At 38.9% G+C, this 20,749-nt stretch overlaps 1 protein-coding gene across 4 annotated transcripts in view; it reads right to left on the reverse strand.

Moving 5' to 3' along the window:
* Window positions 1–20,749, reverse strand: part of CDKL5 (cyclin dependent kinase like 5) — a 274,427-nt gene that overhangs the window by 65,750 nt on the left and 187,928 nt on the right. For all 4 annotated transcript variants that reach the window (XM_049873455.1, XM_049873454.1, XM_049873457.1 and 1 more), the window contains exons 5-8: window positions 16,431–16,567; window positions 6,645–6,765; window positions 4,153–4,212; window positions 862–952 (exon numbers count right to left, since the gene is read on the reverse strand). In XM_049873455.1, coding sequence (XP_049729412.1) covers window positions 862–952; window positions 4,153–4,212; window positions 6,645–6,765; window positions 16,431–16,567 — 409 coding nt within the window. The remainder of the gene's footprint in view (window positions 1–861; window positions 953–4,152; window positions 4,213–6,644; window positions 6,766–16,430; window positions 16,568–20,749) is intronic.

The following is a 20,749-nucleotide window of genomic DNA, read 5'->3' on the forward strand; positions in this document are numbered from 1 at the left end:
GGGGGCAAAGATGCCTGCATGGATGTGGAGACATTGCTGAGAAAATCACCAGTGTACTGCTAGTCTGAATAGCCATTTATCATCACACAGGATTTACATTCCGAAGAAAAATGGCAATTGGTTTAATGCCTAGCAAAGTGCTGGACATAAGAGATACTCAACAAGAATGAATGAACAAACTGGCTCCAAACGTTACAGGCTGTCATCAGCCAGGACGTCGAACTCTACGGATACCCACACTCTTAATGTGGAAAATTATTAGCAAAGAGGGCCGCAATCATACCTCCCATTTCTGTATACGTGCTTCTTTGTAACGTGACTCTGCCACTCCTCCCGTCAAGAGGTGGAGTTCATTCCTCTAGCCCTTGAATCTTGTGCTTTGGCCAATGAAACATTAGTAAAAGCCATGCAAAGAGAAAAGTTATCTTTGCACTGGGGCTACCCTGCTCCTGTTGCAGGGGCTTCCACTATTACATGAAGAATCCTGACCTAGTCTACTGGAGGATGGGTCCCCATGGAACAGAGGTGGCCTGTCCCAGCTGAGGCCTCCTAGAGTAACCAGCCCCCAGATAACCTGCAGATGACTGTAGCTACATGAGTGACTTCCGGAGAGACCAGAAGAAGCCACCCAGCAGAACTCATACTGTTAACCCCTCAAACTGCTGACATGCGGATCGTGACCAAATAAAACAATGGTTATTTTATGTCATTAAGTTTTTAGGTGGTTTGTTATACCACAATAGAAAAGAGATACATTAAATTAACTGAAGTTCTTATTTGCCATAGATGACTCCAAAGCTAATGATACAGAATCAGCAGAAGTGTAGACGCCATTCTATCTATTTTGGGAAGGTCACTTACCCAAGTAAGAGTTCTGGTGACCGATACCACCTGGTGGCCACATATTCTGTGTAATTAGCATTATTGCCTTCTGACAGATTCCGAGCAAAACCTGAAAGACAACAAAGCCCAAAGGTGAAATTTTGAAAAAGAAATCATAATTTCATGTTGGCGAAATATTTCAGTGCTAGTAATATTTTAAGTGGATATCAAAAGAACAGAATGACTGATATTGAATAGGCTTTTTAGTAGTAATAGTGTCCTTGCTATCATTTTAAAAAGTTAGTTGATTTCTCATATGTCAAATATAAATTGTATTCACTACAAAACCAGTCTCTCCTCTATGCTAAAGAAATCCATGTTTTTGATGTTATCATATACTTTTATAAGCATCTGGAGCATATTTTAAAATCAGTATAAAATAATGCACATCTTAGGAACAAATGAAGCCCCCACAGTAGCCAGAAGTCAAAGGTAAACTAATATATAGTAACTAAAAAATAATATATAGTAGACAGTCGATAATTCTGCTATGTGGGACTTACATAGTCTTAAACCTGTTGCCATCGAGTTGATTCCAACTCACGGCGACACTATAGGAGAACGGCCCCATAGGGTTTCCAAGGAGAAGTTGGTGGATTCGAACTGCTGACTTTTTGGTTAACAGCTGAGCTCGTAACCACTGCGCCACCAGGGCTCCAAGAAACATACTAGGGATTGTCTTAATTACCTCAGAGCCTCTACTTCTTCCCCTGTCCATTCAAAAAGTTTGGGGGCCACTGCCTAGCCACAAAACAAAGTCAGCAGGATTAGTTAATTACTCATTTAACTCACCAAAAGCAACACAGGTTACCTTTAAATAGTTTTTAGAGAACTAGAACATGAGAATGAGGGGTAAAAATTAAGGTGGTATCAGTCTAGAAAAATGGAAAATAGCATTTAACGTGAAACAGCTAAAAAGAAACAAAAACCAACCACAACGAAAAGCAAAACCCCTAACTTGAGTTAATCAGTACTTCTCCGTAAAGCTCATCTCAAGAAAGATGTGTATTTTGAGTGAGTCCTGCACACTCTGGGAGGGAAAGCAGTTCCGCAGGCCGTGCTGGGAACAAAACAGCAAACAGCCTATGCGTGCTGCCCGGCCGACGTCTGCAGAGTTCCCTTTGCTATTTCAAAGAGTCTTTCTTTTAGGAAATGATGCTGGACTGGGCTACTCTCTTCCAATTAGTAACCATTCTACAGGCATATCTTTTGTATTTATATACCAAAACGCCCATTCAATATCGGTCATTCTGTTCTTTTGATATCCACTTAAAATGTTACTAGCTTTAGAAATTATAGCCACTTTGGAGCTTAAGCAGATCACCTACCCGTAGACTCACGTACGCATAGTAAATGGTGTATGAGGTGCATAAAGCCTCAGTATTTGGTAATAATCACAATTATAGATGGGAAGTCAGAAATAGGTAGTGTTCCTAAAAAGCATAATGCTAAGGAAATGCAAAAATGCTGAGATAAAAATCCTTTGGATATAATAGTCAATATTTCCTTTTTATTCTCCTAAGCACTTAAGACGTTTAGGATGTAGCATGACTCTTCTTTGCAATATTCCCTATCATAAAGTATAAAGAAAATTATTTTTTTCTTCTTTGCAATATTCCCTATCATGAAGTATAAAGAAAACTAAGTCCCGTAAAACATATTTTCTCAGGTAAGCAGGTTCATAATATTCAAATTCTTTGAAAATACTGAATGAAAATAACTACACATGCTTCTAACTGCTACACTGGACAAAATCAATCATCCCACACAGAGATTTTTAGAATGCTTCCATTCCTCACTTGTGCGACCCATCGCCTTCGTACTAAATCTAATCTAACTTTTATTCATGGTAAGGAGAGGCATCTTGATCATGTGTGAATGGCTACCTTGTATTTGTGATTATATTTGAATACATGAAAAAATAACACTAAAAAGGGCCAAGTTGTTATTTTCAGAATATGGATTAGGCAAAAGTGTAACTTCATAAAGGGACCCATGACCTAAACACCTAATTTATAGCTCTAAAACTTTTCTCAATTATTTTTAGTGTTTAATAGTGCTTAATAGAGATTTATATATATGGGAGAGGACACACAATTTTTTACTAGGAGAATGTACAGCGTAAAAACTTCCTTACAGATCCAGAACATTACACATCAGTTACTAATCTCATCCACTGAATATTAAAATAGAATAAATGGAAATGTTCTAAAAATGTCTTCTGACCTTACAGACACATAACTATTGCATATACACAAATATTATCATATGTGTATTGGAAAGCCTGGTGGTGCAGTGGTTAAGAGCTACGGCTGCTAACCAAAAGGTCAGTAGTTCGAATCCACCAGGCGCTCCCTGGAAACTCTATGGGGCAGTTCTACTCTGTCCTATACGGATGCTATGAGTCGGAATCGACTCGACGGCACTGGGTACTGGGTATATGTTATAGGCATACTTTTAGTGTTTGTACTTAAGCCTACAGCAATTTCTACCAATATTAAAAATATTTTTTATCCTACTCAACCCAGAAGGCCATAGAGATTATTTCTTAGAAAATTCTTTTCATAAAATGTATGCATACGCATATATCTGCTTTGAATTCTCATTAAACAAATACTATATGAATTTGGTGTCTTCAATCACCTCATATGCCTGTGGAAGCTGGGCAATGAATAAAGAACTGATGCCTCTGAATTATGGTTTTGGTGAAGAATACTGAATATGCCATGGACTGGGGAAAGAACAAACAAATCTGTCTTGGAAGAAGTACAGCCGGAATGCTATGAGCAAGGATGGTGAAACTTCGTCTCACATACTTTGGACATGTTATCAGGGGGGACCGGTCCCTGGAGAAAGACATCATGCTTGGTAAAGCAGAGGGTCAGCGAAAAAGGGGAAGACCCTCAAGGAGGTGAATTCACACACGGGCTGCAACAATGGACTCAAACATAGCAATAATTGTGAAGATGGCACACGACCGGGCAGTGTTTCATTCTGTTGTACAAAGGGTCGCTATGAGTCAAAACCGACCCAATGGCACCTAACAATAACAACATATGATAAATTAAAAAAATAGTAGACAATACTATCCACAAAGAGGGAGTAGTACTCTTCCAGCAATCAATTTCTCAATGTATGATCCAATAGAAGGTTCCTCTGCCAGAATGAGTCAAAATATTTTTAAAAAAAAAAGTTTAGTATGCTGAAAAAGCTATGTATGTGTTAATATTAATTCTGTAAAGACCGTGACTCAATTTCTTTTTAACTTACCAAAGTCACATAGTTTCAGAACATCATTGTGGCTGATTAAGAGATTCTCTGGCTTTATATCTGAAGGATCAAGATAAAAAAAAATTACTAAAAACATCCAATTTTCTGCTGATTGAAACTGTTTCATCACTGTAACTGCATTTATTTAAAACGATCCAAAGTCATTTGAATAGAAGAAACCTGTGGCAGCAAAAAGCACCATAGCAATTAATTGCTTCTCTAGAAACACCCAGACTACAATTTCAAAAATGTTTTTCCTTTAAATCTTGAAGGGATTAATTAGATCCCTGAAAAGAATTTAATGATTGAATCTAGGCCAACACATTTCAAGGAGCTATTTTTTATTATTCATAAAATACTAATAATACAAATTTTTGGAGATAGAATATAAGTTTTACACCCACAAGGTACCTTAAAAATACATATGAGAGCAAGTAGCTAGCATTATATTTACTGGAAGAAAGGATACAAAAAAGATACATTTTCTGTTATCATTTTCTATATGCTATAACTTCTACATTTAGGTATCTCTGGAGCTTTTCTGTGTGGTGCACAATTATAAATGTCTAACGCTGAAGCTACACTGGACGAGTCAAGATAAGATTTCTAATTTTTTCCATGGATCTTCTGAAGATGTGGTGGGAGTTGAGGAGGAGAAACACACAGAAAATGGAGTTCAATTTCCCTCTTTGGAAGTATCTCACAATTCTATTTTTAGAGTATGTTACCCATCATCTATATCATATGGTAGAGGTGAAAATGGAGAAAGGGAAGAGGTAGGAGTGAAATCTGTAGATTTCAGAATCATGGTTTCTACCACTAATTCGCAACCACTGATTCACTGTACACCTTAGCAAATCACAGTATCACTATAGAAATGCAGCTAAATCAGTTGTTTATTAATATCCACAAACTGTAGTACAGACTATTAGAATCATTACCCTAAACACTAAATGTCCAGTTGACCTGGAGATCTTTCTACCTATGCCACCAACAAACTTGATAAGGGCACTGGTACAAAAGACAAATGCAAGGAAAATATAAACTGTCTCTTTCTAGAATAGGAGTTGGCATTCTTCGCGCAACTTTGAAGCTAGTCTTAAACTCAGACTACTTTTAAATTTATAATCCTTGTGCATTTATATAGGTAAATTAAAATGCAGCATTCATTTATGTGACAAGTCAAAGACAAGAAATCAATAATGCAACATTTTCTCATGAATACCTTTTAGTTTCATTATTGCATCAATTTGCATCCCACAATTGTAAAATTCTAGAATGCAAGTGAGATTAGCAGAAGATAAATGGTGTAGAGTCAAAGATGGCACTGAGCAACTGATTTTCCTTTTATTACCATAATCACCTACCTCATGGAAGTAAAGGACAAAATACAACCGTTTGTGGAAGGATGATTATGGTCTTTACACAAGATTGATCATGGGCACTTTACACTAACAGGGGTAGGGAAAATCAGAAGGGGAAGATACATACTGGAGATGGCTGATTTAAGAGGGAATGAGAGGTGACTGTCAACAGGGTCAGGGATTTAGGGACTACCTCTAAAGCCTGATTTGAGTTGTACATTACCTGGTACGGTGTAATGAATTACTTAGTATGGCCTTTCTCACTATGGTCTTGTAACTCCTCCCCAGGTGATTGGGCAGGACGGTGCCCAAGATAATTGCGGCCCACCAAGGGGCTTAGTCAGTTTTGCCTTAAAATAGGGTCAATTCCAGAGCTGAGAGAAGAGCCCACCGCCACAGCAGGAGACGGCGGAGTGGGCTTCCCGGCCCATGGAGTGAGAAAGCTGAGTGCCTCTGGGCAGAGACTGAGAGCCAGGGAGAAGCCTACGCCTGACCCACGAATTCGGGACTTGCCAGCCTCCACAACCGCATGAGTCATTTCCTTTATATAGTTCGTGAGTTCTGTGAGAGGTGGTGGTGAATTAGGGAACCCAAAGACGGGGGAGAGCGCTGTAGGGAGAGGGAGTAGTTGATGTTAGAGATGATGGAGTAGGACAGCAGCTTGGAAAAGTTGGATATTTGGGACATCTTTAACCTCTGCCTCATAGGAACCAGCTTTGTGCTGATTCTTATAAAAGAAATTATTCGTTTACCTGGTCTACCTGCAGGACCAAAAGGCTATGGAAATAGTCCCTTTGTTCTCCTCCCCTACCTCCCCCCAAGTGAGCTTCAAAGTTCACATTAGTTGAGTTCTCTCTGTCACTAGGTATTTCTATAGATGGGAGTGGATCTGGTTAGGCAAACAAAGATCTGACCACAATATCCAAATAAAGTTTTCATCTGTTCTTTTGGAGATACAAAAGGAGATTTGCAGGACAAAACATCTTATATTCTATACTTCTAAACTGTATTTAACTGAAATGGAAATATCAGAATTATTCTTAAGATAGTAGCATGTGAAATATTTTATTGTTAACATTAATTTGATGTTTTCTTTAATATTTTCCATTTCAAAAATTCCATACTCACCTCTATGTACAATATCATTCTTATGGCACCAGTGAATTGCTTTGATTAGCTGGTAGATATAGCTTTTTACTTTTTCTGGTGGAACTCCATTTGGCATTTCTTCCAGCAATTCAAGCATATTCTAAACATTAAATAGGGCACCATTAATCTTCAACATTAGGTAGACCCATAAATCATGTAGTAACAATTTAAAAAAGCATCTTGAATGATAATTCATCTAATATACAGTACAGATTTTTTTTTTGGTTTGCTTTCCATCTACACCTTTTTGTGCTCAATCAGGATATTGTATTAGATCAAGGTTTTCTTTTAAAAGAAATTCCATTTTGTACTACTCCCCAGTGCTGCCCCACATAATAACTCTGTGCACTTTTCACTCTCTCAGACTCTCCTGTCATCATTTTAGAATAATTTCAAGGGAAAGGTAATACCAAGTAGAGATACTGTAAAGCATAAGGGAGGAAAACATCAGTTTAACACAGTGCAATGTGCATCTTTTCTTTTTTTTTTTTTTGCATTGTGCATCTTTAATAGAACCTTCCAATAACATCTAGCCTTGGAAATATTTGTGGAAGACCTGAACAATATTTTTAAAAGAAAAGCAGAAATGAAAAAGATCCCTAGGATTAAAGGTGATTAATACATATACCGCAGACATTAAAACAGGCTAGAAAACATTACTAAAATCAAAGTTCAGAGGCTCCAAACAAATCGATATTTAAAAATCTTACTTTGGAGCCAGAGACCATTCTAAAATTCATGCAAATTTTTTTTAACAAGTAGAGACTCCACTTAACCAATCTCTACTGAATTTACAGAGTAACCAAATATTCTCCATTCCCTCCGTAAAGCAAAATGACTATGGTACACAATGCAATTATAGCTTATTGTTTGTAGACCTAGGACGGCAGTTCTCAAAGGATGGTCTGCAGATCCCTGGGGCTCGCTGAGGCCTTTCAGAGGGCCAAGAAAGTCAAAGGTGTATTCATAGTAACACTAAGATGTTATTTGCCTTTCCCACCGTGTTGACATTTACACTGACGGTACAAGAGCAATGGTGGGTGACAACTGCTGGCACCTCAGATCGGGTCAAGGTCTTGGATCCTTTAATGCCACACCTCACAGTTGAAACAAAAAAAAAGAAGTTTAACATAAAATGCCAGTTTTAGTTAAGGACATCCTTGAGGACGCAGTAAAAGTTACTTTAAATCTCGATTCTTGAGTACATGTTTTCTAAGAATCTACGTGATAATATAAGAAGTACAGGTAAAGCACTTCTGATGACTGTCCTAAGGAAAAGCACGTGGGTGACCGAGTTACAAGCTGAACCACTGCTTTTTTGTGGAACGCCAGTTTTACATGAAAGAACGACTGCCATACAAACTACGGTTATTCAGGCAGACCTTTTCTCAAAAACAAAAAGTGAACCTATCGCTACAAGGGGAACAACTGAAAATATTTCTCACCAATGCTAAAATCTGAGCATTCAAGTGAAAATTACAAATTTGGAAAAATTTTCCATCACTGTGAGCTTGACAGCTTCTAAATACTGAAATACTTTTCTGATGAGATCAGAAGTAATAAAATGTGACTTTTGGGGATATTATATAATGAAATATGTCTACATTTGTAAGATCTGCATAACTCAGTGAACCGATATTTCCCAAATAACCAATGCATGGTGTCACAAAATCATGCATGGGTAAAAGATCCACTCCAAGAGCAGGATGGACCAAGGGATTTTAATGTAAAAGAGTATACAATATTCACTGATATGGTTTCAGATGCCACGTTGCAACTAACCTATGAGAAACTACCACTTGAGTTTTGGTACAGTATCAAAGAAGGATGAATATCTGCAATTATCTCAAAAGGCTATTAAAATAGTCCTCACTTTTGCAATTACATATCTGTGCGAGGCTGGTTCCTCTTCATATATGTCAGCCAGATTGAATGCAGCAGATATGAGAACGCAGCTGTCTTCTATTAAGCCCAACAGTAAAAAAAAACTTGCAAAACTGTAAAACAGTATCACTCCTCTCATTAAATTTTGCTTTGAGTTACTTTTTCATAAAAATGTTATATATATTAACATGTAATGGGCTTATTATTGTTATTTTTATATGAATCAGTAAGCTCTTTTAAACTGGTTTTGCCTTCTAATATTAATAGACACAATCCACATAAACAAAAAGCTCTTAGGGTTCCCAATAATTTTAAGCATGTAAAGGGGTCATGAGACTAAAAATTTAGAAGACCACTGCTCTAGTACAACCTCACCATTTTGTTCCCACCAGTCAAGTTGTATGCATACAAAGAATCAGTTGTGTTTACTCCAGACATACTGGTTATTTTAATTAATACAATTAAATATCATATAAAACAATGAAATATTATTTTTAAGAGAGTTGTTTATAAGAAAACAAAGTTGAATACTTTGGAAAGACTTAATAAAGGCAAGCCACTAAAAATATTGATGTCTAATCAAGTGTGAGTGGGACAAGTATACAACACTGGTGGGGGAGGGGCGGTGGTGGTGACAGACAAATTCTGACGGATACTGCACTGAGATTGCTTCGCAAATGTTTTTAAGCTTGTGTTTCACTTTAAAGAAACTGACGCAGAATATCAGAGTTGATGCATTATGGTTATTTCAGAATAACCAGTCAGAACTTTAACCAAAAGATCAGTATTTAAAGGATCTTGAGCCTACTTCTAAAGACTGGTAATATACATTAACATGCTTCAAGTTAAAATAAATTGTTTAAAATATGTAAGCATCATTTTTTATGATTCTCCACTTAAACTGTCTTTCTGCAATTATCAAATGCATCCTGTTGTTGTTGTTAGGTGTCACCGAGTTGGCTCAGGCTCATAGCGTGACCCTAAGTACAGCAGAATGAAACACTGCCCAGTCCTGCGCCATGCTCACAATCACTGTTATGCCTGAGTTCACTGTTGCAGCAACTGTGCCAATCCATCTCACTGAGGGTCTTCCTCTTTTTTGCTGACCCTCTACTTTAACAAGCATGATGCCCTTCTCCAGGGACTGGTCCCTCCTGATAACATGTCCAAAGTATGTGAGACAAAGTCTCGCCATCCTTGCTTTTAATGAGCATCCTTGCTGTACTTCTTCCAAGACACGTTTGTGCATTCTTCTGGCAGACCATGGTATATACAATATTTTTCTCCAACACCATAATTCAAATGCATCAATTCTTCTTCAGTCTTCCTTATTTATTGTCCAGCTTTCACATGGATAGGAGGCAACTGAAAACACCATGGCTTGGGTCAGGCGCACTATAGTCCTTAAAGTGACACCTTTGCTTTTTAACATTTTAAAGACGTCTTTTGCAGTAATGTGCCCAGTGCAACGCGTCATCTGATTTCTTGACTGCTGCTTCCATAGTCATAGATTGTGGATTCAAATAAAATAAAATCCTTGACAACTTCAATATTTTCTTCGTTTATCATCATGTCGCTTATTGGTCCAGTTGTGAGGATTTTTGTTTTCTTTTTGTTGAGGTGTAATCCATACTAAAGGCTGTGGTCTTTGATCTTCATCAGTAAGTGCTTCAAGTCCTCTTCACTTTCAGCAAGCAAGGCTGTGTCATCTGCATATCACAGGTTGTTAATGAGTCTTCCTCCAATCCTGATGCCACATTCTTCTTCATAGAGTCCAGCTTCTTGGATTATTTGCTCAGTATACAGATTGAATAAGTATGGTGAAAAGATACAACCTGTCGCACACCTTTCTTGACTTCAAACCATGTAGTGCCCCCTTGTTCTGTTCAAATGACTGCCTCTTGGTCTATGTACAGCTTTCTCATGAGCACAATTAAGTGCTCTGGAATTTCCACTCTTCACAATGTTATCCATAATTTGATATGATCCACAGTTGAATGCCTTTGCATAGTCAATAAAACACAGGCAAACATCTTTCTGGTATTCGGCCAGGATCCATCTGACATCAGCAATGATATTCCTTGTTCCATGTCCTCTTCTGAATCTGGCTTCAATTTCTGGCAGTTCCCTGTCAATGTACTGCTACAACCGCTTTTGAATGATCTTCAGCAAAATTTTACTTGCGTGTGATATTAATGATATTGCTTGATAATGTCCACATTCTGCTGGATCGCCTTCTTTGGGTAGGTACAAATATAGAAACTCTTCCAGTCGGTTGGCCAGGTAGCTGTCTTCCAAATTTCTTGGCGTAGATGAGTGAACACTTCCAGCGCTGCATCCGTTTGTTAAAACATCTCAATTGGTATTCAGTCAATTCCTGGAGCTTTGTTTTTGTACTAATGACTTAAGTGCAGCTTGGACCACTTCCTTCAGTACCATCGGTTCTTGATCATATGCTACCTCCTGAAATGGCTGAACATTGACCAATTCTTTTTGTTACAGTGACTCTGTGATTCCTTCCATCTTCTGGGTCGTTTAATATTTTCCCCATAGAATCCTTCAATACTGTAACTCAAGGCTTGAATTTTTTCTTCAGTTCTTTCAGCTTGAGAAATGTAAAGCATGTTCTTCCCTTTTGGTTTTCTATCTCCAGGTCTTTGCACATTTATTTCATTATAATACTTTCTCAAGCTGCCCTTTGAAATCTTCTGTTCAGCTCTTTTACTTCACCATTTCTTCCGTTTGCTTTTGCTACACTATGTTCGAGAGCAAGTTTCAGAGCCTCTTCAGACATCCATTTTAGTCTTTTCTTTCTTTCCTGTCTTTTTAATGACTTGTTTTCTTCATGTATGATGTTCTTCTATAACTCATCTGGTCTTTGGTCATTAGTGTTCAATTTGTCAAATCTATTCCTGAGACGGTCTCTAAATTCAGATGAGATATAGTCAAGGTTGTACTTTGGCTCTCGTGGACTTGTTCTAATTTTCTTCAACTTCACCCTGAACTTGTATATGAGCAATTGATGATCTGTTCCACAGTTGGCCCCTGGCCTTGCTCTGACTGATGATATTGAGCTTTTTCATGTCTCCTTCCACAGATGTAATCAAATTGATTCTTGTGAATCTCATTTTTTTTAGAGCCACCATTTTGTTGTTGAAAAAAAGTGTTTACAATGAAGAAGTCATTGGTCTTGCAAAATTCTATTATGCAATCTGTTTCTATCACCAAGGCCATATTTTCCAACTACCAATCCTTCTTCTTTGTTTCCAACTTTCACATCCGAATCGCCAGTAATTATCAATGTGTCTCAAATGCACGTTTGATCTATTTCAGACTGCAGAAGTGGGTAAAACTCTTCAATTTCTTCATCTTTGGCCTTAGCGGTTGGTGCGTAAATTTGAATAATAGTTGTATTAACTCATCTTCCTTGAGGGCGTATGGAAATTATCCTATCACTGACAGCATTGAACTTGAGGACAGATCTTGAAATGTTCTTTCAGACAATGAATGTGACACCACTTCTCTTCAGTTCGTCATTCCTGGCATAGTAGGCCATACGACTGTCCAATTCAAAATGGCCAATGCCAGCCCGTTTCAGCTCACTAACGCCTAGGATGTTGAGCTTTATGCTTTTCATTTCATTTTTGACAACTTCCAATTTTCCTAAATTCATACCTCATACATTCCACGTTCTGATTATTGATGGATGTTTGCAGCTGTTTCTTCTCATTTTGAGTTGTACCACATCAGCAAATGAAGGTTCTAAAAGCTTGACTCCATCCACATCACTAAGGTTGAGTCTACTTTGAGGAGGCAGCTCTTCCCCAGTTGTATTTTGAGTGCCTTCCAACCTCAGGGGCTCATCTTCTAGCACTACATCCACCACGTATCTGTCACCTTGTTGCACTGTGGTGGTTTGCGTGTTGCTGTGATGCTGGAAGCTTTGCCACCAGTATTTCAAATACCAGCTGGGTCACCCCTGGAGGACAGGTTTCAACAGAGCTTCCAGACTAAGACAGACTAGGAAGAAGGACCCAGCAGTCTACTTCTGAAAAAATTAGCCAGTGAAAACCATAGCAGTGGAACACTGAATACATAGGAGGTCTCAAATGCACAAGGGATTAAAAGGGCTTTGTATTACAGAAAATAAATTGTACTTTCCATTTCATATTCAACTCTAAATGCCTCAGTGGCAGAGATTACTGTCCCTCAATATCCACTCTTCCCTCAGTCCACAGTAATACAATTTTTAAGTGGACTCATAAGTGCCATGAAGACTACATTTCCCAGACTACATTTTGCAGCTAGTATGGCCATCCAACTAAGGTCTGGCCAATTAGATATGATGGCTAGAGCTCTATCTTGGACTTCAAAGACAAGGGCCACATCTCAGAGGTGGTGGAGCAGAAGGACAGAAGCAACCTGGGCCTCCTACAACCATGAGCAAAGCTGTCATACCAGTCCTGTACTGCCTACATTTGTATTTGCACGTGAGAAATAAATTTCTATTTTGTTTAAGCCACTGTAATTCTAGATCTATGGTACCAATGCAGCAAAACAGAAGTCTTCTGGCTCCCCCCTCCACCTTTTGCTCTCTCCTCTATGTTTCTTTAAAGTGAAGCAAGAGCTTAAAGACACTGGAAAGCAAACTCAATGCAGTATCCTTCAATATTTATGTTTATCACCACCACTACCCCTCCCTGCCAATGTTTTATACTTGTCTCATTCACACTTGATAAGTTCTAGCTCCTTGGCAAGGTTTTCTCCAGTTGTCTTCTTGTGCTCGTTGATCTACTATTTCTCAGAACTTCACCTAATGGGCAACTGTGGGCTCTGAGGGGCAGGTGACATATTAAAAATCAATGTTTTAAAAATTAATGGAGTAGAGTTGGTATGTAAGAGAGGTCTGAATGCTGAGTACCTGAGAAGATTATTAAAATGCTCTAAGGCTTGAGATAAGGAACTGTGCTTATCCAACTGTGCCAGTGGAAATAGAAAGGAAGGGATAGATTTGAAAATCTAGCAGTAATCTCTCTTAACTAAAATATATTGTTAAATCACCTATGTACCCAACACAGTTCATTTTGATTTAAAACTTTATCAGTTTATCATTCATTCATCCATATCAAATATGTATGATGCTTATTATGTCTTAGAACAGAACAATGATTACCAAAGGTGAGGTGGGAAAGTATTTTCCTCCTCTATCTTTCTACCCCAAAGGAAGGAGGGGTCAGAATGACCTAGAATTTGGATACATGCCAACCCCTACCCCTCAGGACATCTTTCTCTTTTCCCTCCTGAGACTCATTGTCAATTATTAGCCACAGGCACTGCTGGGCAGATGTGATGGTCACCTTCCTCTTAAAAACCACAGGGCTGGGGGAAGAATGCCAGGCCTGGTGGTCAGAAGATTAGAGTCCTGGTAGCAGCTCTGCCACTTACCTACAGAGAGATCTCATACATATCAAATTGTCTCTTCCGGTGAGGAAATAGATTCACAGAGGTGATGTCTCCATTTTTTTTCCAGGCTAAATTGTTATTATCCATGAACAGGGCTTCGAACCAGTTCAGTCATGGCCAACGAAGAGTGACAGGAACAGACCCAAAATTTTACAATTTGGCAGATTTGGCACAGTACCCAGAATGGGAAAAATTACAGGTCCAAGTCCTGGAATGGGAGACTTGGAAGAGGCATAATGAGCCCTTTCAGGAGCCTGATACGTGAGACTGGATTACAGGCAGGAGTGTAAAAGAGTGACACACATTCCAAGTGGTGCAGTTGGCTCCCATCTTTGAGCAGGGCGGTGCTGCTTTAGACTGCTTAAAATCCGAGGGCAAGAGATTTGGTTGCTATGCAACATATACACGACTCTTATTCTCTAAGAGGAAGACTAAGTTTCTAATAGGGCTTAGGGCTCTGACCTGTAATTCTTCCCATTCCAGCTATCTTTCTGGTTCACCGTAACTTTAAAAATTTGGATCTGTTCCAGTGACGATTTCTTGGTTGTAACTGAACCAAGCGGAACCAGTTCAAGCCCTGCCCATGAACATTCACCATGAGTCGAACAGAAATAAAAAAGATAATCTGAAAGAGATCTGTCACAATTTTATTATTTTGCAGTGAAAAATGGTAAACTGCATGATTATTTCTGACAACTGAAAAACAGCATCTGATTTTCCCTGAAATCCTAGCACAGCAATCCTTTCTTTTTTAATATTAATATTTTAGTTTTATTTTGGTGGGGAAGGTACCTTATGGTACCTTGACATTGACACAGGGAAAACAAAAAGAAAGAAATCTTAAAATAGATTTTGGAAGATAAACATAAAACAGTGATTTAAAACTGCGAGGAAGACTGGACTATAAGACATAAAATGATACTCGTGAAAAGAGTGCTTCTTAGCTCAAGTAGATACACGAGACTAAATGGGCAGCTCCTGTCCAGAGGCGAGATGAGACGGTAGAAAGGGACAGGAGCTGGTTGAATGGACACGGGAAACCTGGGGTAGAAAGGGGGAATGTGCGGTCACATTATAGGGAGAGCAACTAGAGTCACATAACAATGTGTGTATAAATTTTTGTATGAGAAACTAACTTGAGTTGTAAACTTTCACTTAAAGCACAATAAAAAAAAAGTAACTGCAAAAAAAAAACTACAATGAACATTATATATTTTTCAAGTTGTTAGTAATAAAATTACTATACATATATTTTAATTTGAAAAATAATTTGTAAAGGCTCAATTAATTCAGAAGCCACATTGCTGGCCAGTCATCTTGGCAACACTGCTTTCCATTTTGTGATGATGACGGTGATACTCTACAATTTATGAGATTTGGAACTAACCTAAGGCAAATATAAACCTCTCCAAGTTTTAATCTTTAGAGAATAATACAGGAAATCAGCAGAGGCCAGCTATTTGCTCACTGAGGAAACCTCTGGTGCCTGTTTATTTTCCCATTGTTAAGGCACTGATTTGTTTAAGTTCTTGACAATAACCGAATGCTGTAGGTCAGCTACTCTCCAAGAAATTCATAAGCACACAATATTGATTACTATAGCACCCAACTGCCCTTAGTTTACATTAAAATTATAATTATTACTAGTAAGTACTATATATTCACATAAATAATGTGTCCACACATACAACACGCGTAGCGCACATATGAAAATAACGTGGGGGGGCTGCGCAGTTGGCAAAAATGTATAAAGTGTGCGTTATCTGTGTAAAAATATGATACCTGAAAATATGATAGAGAGTACTTTTTACAAAAAGTGCTACTGCAAGCGTGCAGACAACTTGAACAATGCATGCTTTTATTCTTTTCTCCTAGGCTTCCAAGTCCTTGCTTTTAGTCTCATTTACCTCTTCAGACCTCGCCTTCCCTCCAGCATGTCTCCTTCCCTCAAATAAAGCCAAAGCACTGGCAAGTCACAAAAGGCTGCTTCCTGAGGCTGCTCCACTCACCACCCTCCTTTGGATTCAGACTGTGTCCTCTGCTTGCATGGCACCTTCCACACACCTCTGTCATCCAGTACTATCATCATCAATTTCCCTGTCCCACTCTGAGGCTTTGCTTTAGGTTTAATAAACTAAGTCTAAAAATTACTTATTGGACATAGATTCTAAGACTTCAGAAGCCAAATCGGTGCATTGTTGAAACCTAAAAAGTTTAAACTGTTAAGTTAAATTGTATGAAGTCATCAAATACATTTTAGTGCTTTTCATGATTATGGATAATACTTTCCTTTTTAAAAGTTCTTAAATTATGAGTATATTCACAAGTCATGTTAGATAATATTTCCTTCAATAATGTCAGAAACAGCCCAAAACAGAAGAATCAAGCAAATCTTCCTTGTGTCAATCAGTGACTTACTTTTTCAACGTACTCAAATACCAAGTACAATTTCCCTCTCCGACGAAAAGCCTCTTTCAGCTCCACAATGTTTTCCTGTTTGAGCGTACGAAGCATTTTAAGCTCTCGTAAAGTCGTTTCCTTGACTTCTTCATTTTCTAGAATGCAAACAATGGTGAATAGAGTAAAATTAAAGCTTTCAAACCACTATTCAAAGAATTCCAAGCACACTGACAACATACCAATTCCACCTTCCACTTTGAGTACTTCTGCATAAAAAGTCCAAGGATGGAACATTAAATAACACATTTTGTTGTTGAAAGGATCAAGAATAAGAAACTTAAAGAAGAAAAGGCTTACTTGACCAGCACGAACCTGATTTTCTGCTTGTATTTTCTCATATTACTTATTCCAAAGTATATATGTAAAATACACACGTGTAGGTGCAAGATATGAATCACTGTCATCTTAATGATACCACTACATAAGGGGAAGAAGGCTGTGTGTACCTAAGTGGAGTCCTGTGCAGCGTCTGTACCGGTTGATACTTTTACGGTTGGCCTGAAGCTTTGGCTTAAAAGAGCATTTCTACTCCTCCAGCTGCATGTGAGTCACCTTGGGGAACAGGGGACGTGGGCCAGGCATCCCAAGGCACCCTGAGGTCAAGTTTCAGGGAATTCTAAGAGTGTCTGATCTTCCCTGTGAACAGCAGCTGCTGTAGGTTCCTGCTGTCATCCTGTGGCATGTCCATCTGCCCATCCCAGATGGTGTAGCTGTATTGCAATCAAGAACTTATGCTGAACTAATATATCCTTCCATACCATCAACCACCCATGATAACCTCCACAAACATGGAGGAAGAACAGAAGACAGATTAAGTCTAACGTATGAATTGGGAGTAGGAGGCAAAGAAGGTAATATTTTATTTTAAATGAGTTTTTATGATAGCTTTAGACTTAGCTGGGAAATTCTGACTACCATGTTTATGTACATACGTATAGGGGTACAGGTTTAGAATCTCTTATCTGCAGTTCCAAAATCCAAAAAACAGTCTAAAAACTGAAAGCTTTTTCTAAGTTTATGGTAAATTCATTTACAGGCAAAACTTGACCTGAACTGACATGAGGCCATTTACAGTCTTTGTTTACCCAATGTACTATGAATATTATGAATATTCATATGTTATCCTACAGAAATACCACTTGATTACAGGGTGCTAGAGTAACATGCCATATTTCCATTCTAAAACCCCAAAATTTATTAATTCTAAAAACACATTTGGCCCCAAGGTTTTGGCTAAGGGCCAAAACGCTAGCTAAGTCTAAGTGGTGTGATCCTCAGATTCAGGCATGTCTTGGAAAGTCTGGGGACGAAGAAAACGGAGCTTGGGGATGAAGGCAAGAAAGACTAATATGTCTTCTAGGAAGAATGCCTCCTAAGCGAGGTAAAAAAAAATGAGGAAAAAGAGGCTGAATGGGGACAAAAGGAGAGGGGGATTCTAATGCAGTACCAGGAGTACTTTTCAGATTAGTTTCTCTTTCAGTCCCTCTCCCAACCTCATTCAAACATGTGTTTAAAGAGGAGAGACGAATAAAATCACAGGCTTTGTAGCACCAGAATATCTGTAGCAAACAGGGAAACTAAAGTCAACACTCCTTTGACAACTTGTTACACAACTGAAGCGTTCTCACTACTTCAGCAATGATAATTGTTGGAGAATGCTGGAACACAGATTAGAAAAGAACAGAGAGAGAGAGATTGCCCATCAGAAGGCAAGAAGCAGCAGTAGGAAAGGCCAACAATGGCCTAAGCAGTAAACCAGGCCAGCCCACATAAGGGTGCTCAAGTCAGAGCTGGGTACATACAGACAAACATCAGGGGGAAAAAAGCATGAAACAATGGATGCCACCTACGTGTGTGTGTGTGTGTGAGAGAGAGAGAGAGAGAGAGATGTGATCAGAGGACCTCCCAAAGTGTCTCAGAGGATGGTAAGGGGGACACAGCACCAGCTGTTCTGCAAATTTGGGCTCAGCCAGAGAAATGGTGTCTTGTGAGTGTTGGAATGCTACTATAGCCCCAGCTGCTGAAGCCTAGGGAGCACAAGTCTTATAAAGAAGGATATACTGGAAATTCTCTTCTCTGATATCCCATCCAAGTCATTCTCAAGGCTGGGGTAATCAAACTAAAACTCACCTCTCTCTAAAAGACAGAATGCCACATAGATCTCAAGGAGAATCAGATGATCTTCTAACAAGGAAGTAATTCAGCAAGAGACAAACATACTGATTACTCGTGACCTGGTCCCTGCCTGCCTCTCCGCCCCATCTCATACCCCTCTCCCCCTCACTCACATTAGTCTTTCAGTCCCAAAATAGCCTCAACTTTTTTTTAACCCTTAGGGCCTTTATCATGTGTCTCCTCTGCCTAGAATGCTCATTCTACTACCCAGACTCTCCATGCTGGTTCCTTCGGCATTCAGTTTCAATGCTACTCCTCAAAAGGCTTTCCCCAACCACAAAGTCAGGTTGGGCCCCATCCCTACTACTCCTTGTCATAGTACTCTGGATTCTTCTTTCACGGGCCTTCTCACAATTTTTATTTGTATATTTGTCTGTTTCCTGGTTTACCATCTGAGTGGCCACCCCTGCTAAAACAAGAGCTCTAGGAGAACAGGTCTAAGATCTTTTGTTCAACAAGATACACCCAACCACCTAGGACAGTACCTGACACAAAGGAGGTGATCAATAAATACTTCCCACATGAATGCTTTCACTGGTACCACGAGGTGCCTTTGCTCATCTATGGCTACACCCAACCAAACTCACTGCCGTCAAGTCGATTCCGACCCATAGTGACCCTATATGACAGAGTAGAACTGACCCGTAGGGTTTCCAAGGCTGTAATCTTTACAGAAGCAGACTGCCACATCTTTCTCCCACGGAGCAGCTGGTGGGTTTGAACTGCCAACCTTTTGGTTAGTAGCTGAGCCTTAACTACTGCACCTCCGGGGCTCCCACATATGACTAGCTCTTTCTTATTCACTTAAGACAGAAAGAAGCAATGTGATGGCAAAACACAGGCACTGTACCCTCTCAGTTTTGAGCACAGTGGTTTCTCAAGTTCCTCCCTCTAGAACTTTGAAAAGGACTGCTTGTCAGGCAATAAAATGAACTGAATTTGACTTATTCTCCTCTGCTCCGGGTTGTCTTCTAGAATATGTGATTATGAAAAAAATGGAGGATCCAGAAGACTTAGAGCATTCAGCGTCAAGAATGAATATAAATATGCATAAATATATAGATATGTTGCTGTTGCTGCCATCAAATCGGTTCTGACTCAGAGTGACCCTATGTACAACAGAATAAAACACTGCCTTGTCTTGAGTATGAATAAATGTTGCAACAAAGTCACTAAGTAAATACGGCTGGTGTATCTTCCTAATCAAAATCTTGGTGAATTCTTGGTACCCAAAAAGCAACTGTAAAATGGGAGCTTTGTATTATTAGCAACTTGTGGCAGTTTCGCTTTGCTAACTGATCAAGTGCTATTTCAGAGTGGCCAAATCAGAATGGCTTTAGCAAAAGGAACATTGGAGTATGACTTGGGAGACCTAGATTTTAGAACCAGCCTTTTAACCAACTAACAGTGTTTGACTTTGGTCACACCATTTACTTGTCATCTGTAAAATAAATGGGCTGTGCACGTGCACACACACACACACACACACACACACACACACACACACAAATCCTCTGACCTTTTCCAAATCTACTAATCTATGATTCCTTTCATTAAAATCTTATTGATTATGAGTCTAAACTGCATGGAATTTTGGCACTTTTGTTATATATACATCATTCAAATCTATATTGACTCCACTTAACAATGGCTACAGAGAAGAAAAATGAATCTTCAAAAAGCAGCTCACAAAATCACCAAGCATGTAGTGTCAAAACAACCTCTTTCGAGTAGCCTATCTTTTTCCTGAAATGAAAACTTCTCTAATTTATGTGAGTCATGGGTATTAAAAGTTGAGGTAAGCCCTTCAGCACTAAGACTATAATGACTGGAAAAAGACAGGAAGTGGCTTTATTAATCTCCTAAGTGCAAGCAAAATATACAATCTTCATTATTGGCTATATCCTGTCATTTTTGTCTCTCTAAGTACTTTTAAGGCCTCCCCTGTACTTAGAATGAAAATTGTGGCACTTAACAATCAGGTGATGGGCAAAAGGAATACACATTCCACAGACACATGAATATCTCCTCAGAGGTTCAGGAAGTAGCAAGATGCTTCAATGAAGTCTTTTTTTTAAAAAAGATAGTAGAACAACCCACTG

Source organism: Elephas maximus, chromosome X (genome assembly GCF_024166365.1).
Source record: "Elephas maximus indicus isolate mEleMax1 chromosome X, mEleMax1 primary haplotype, whole genome shotgun sequence".
NCBI classification, from domain to species: domain Eukaryota; kingdom Metazoa; phylum Chordata; class Mammalia; order Proboscidea; family Elephantidae; genus Elephas; species Elephas maximus.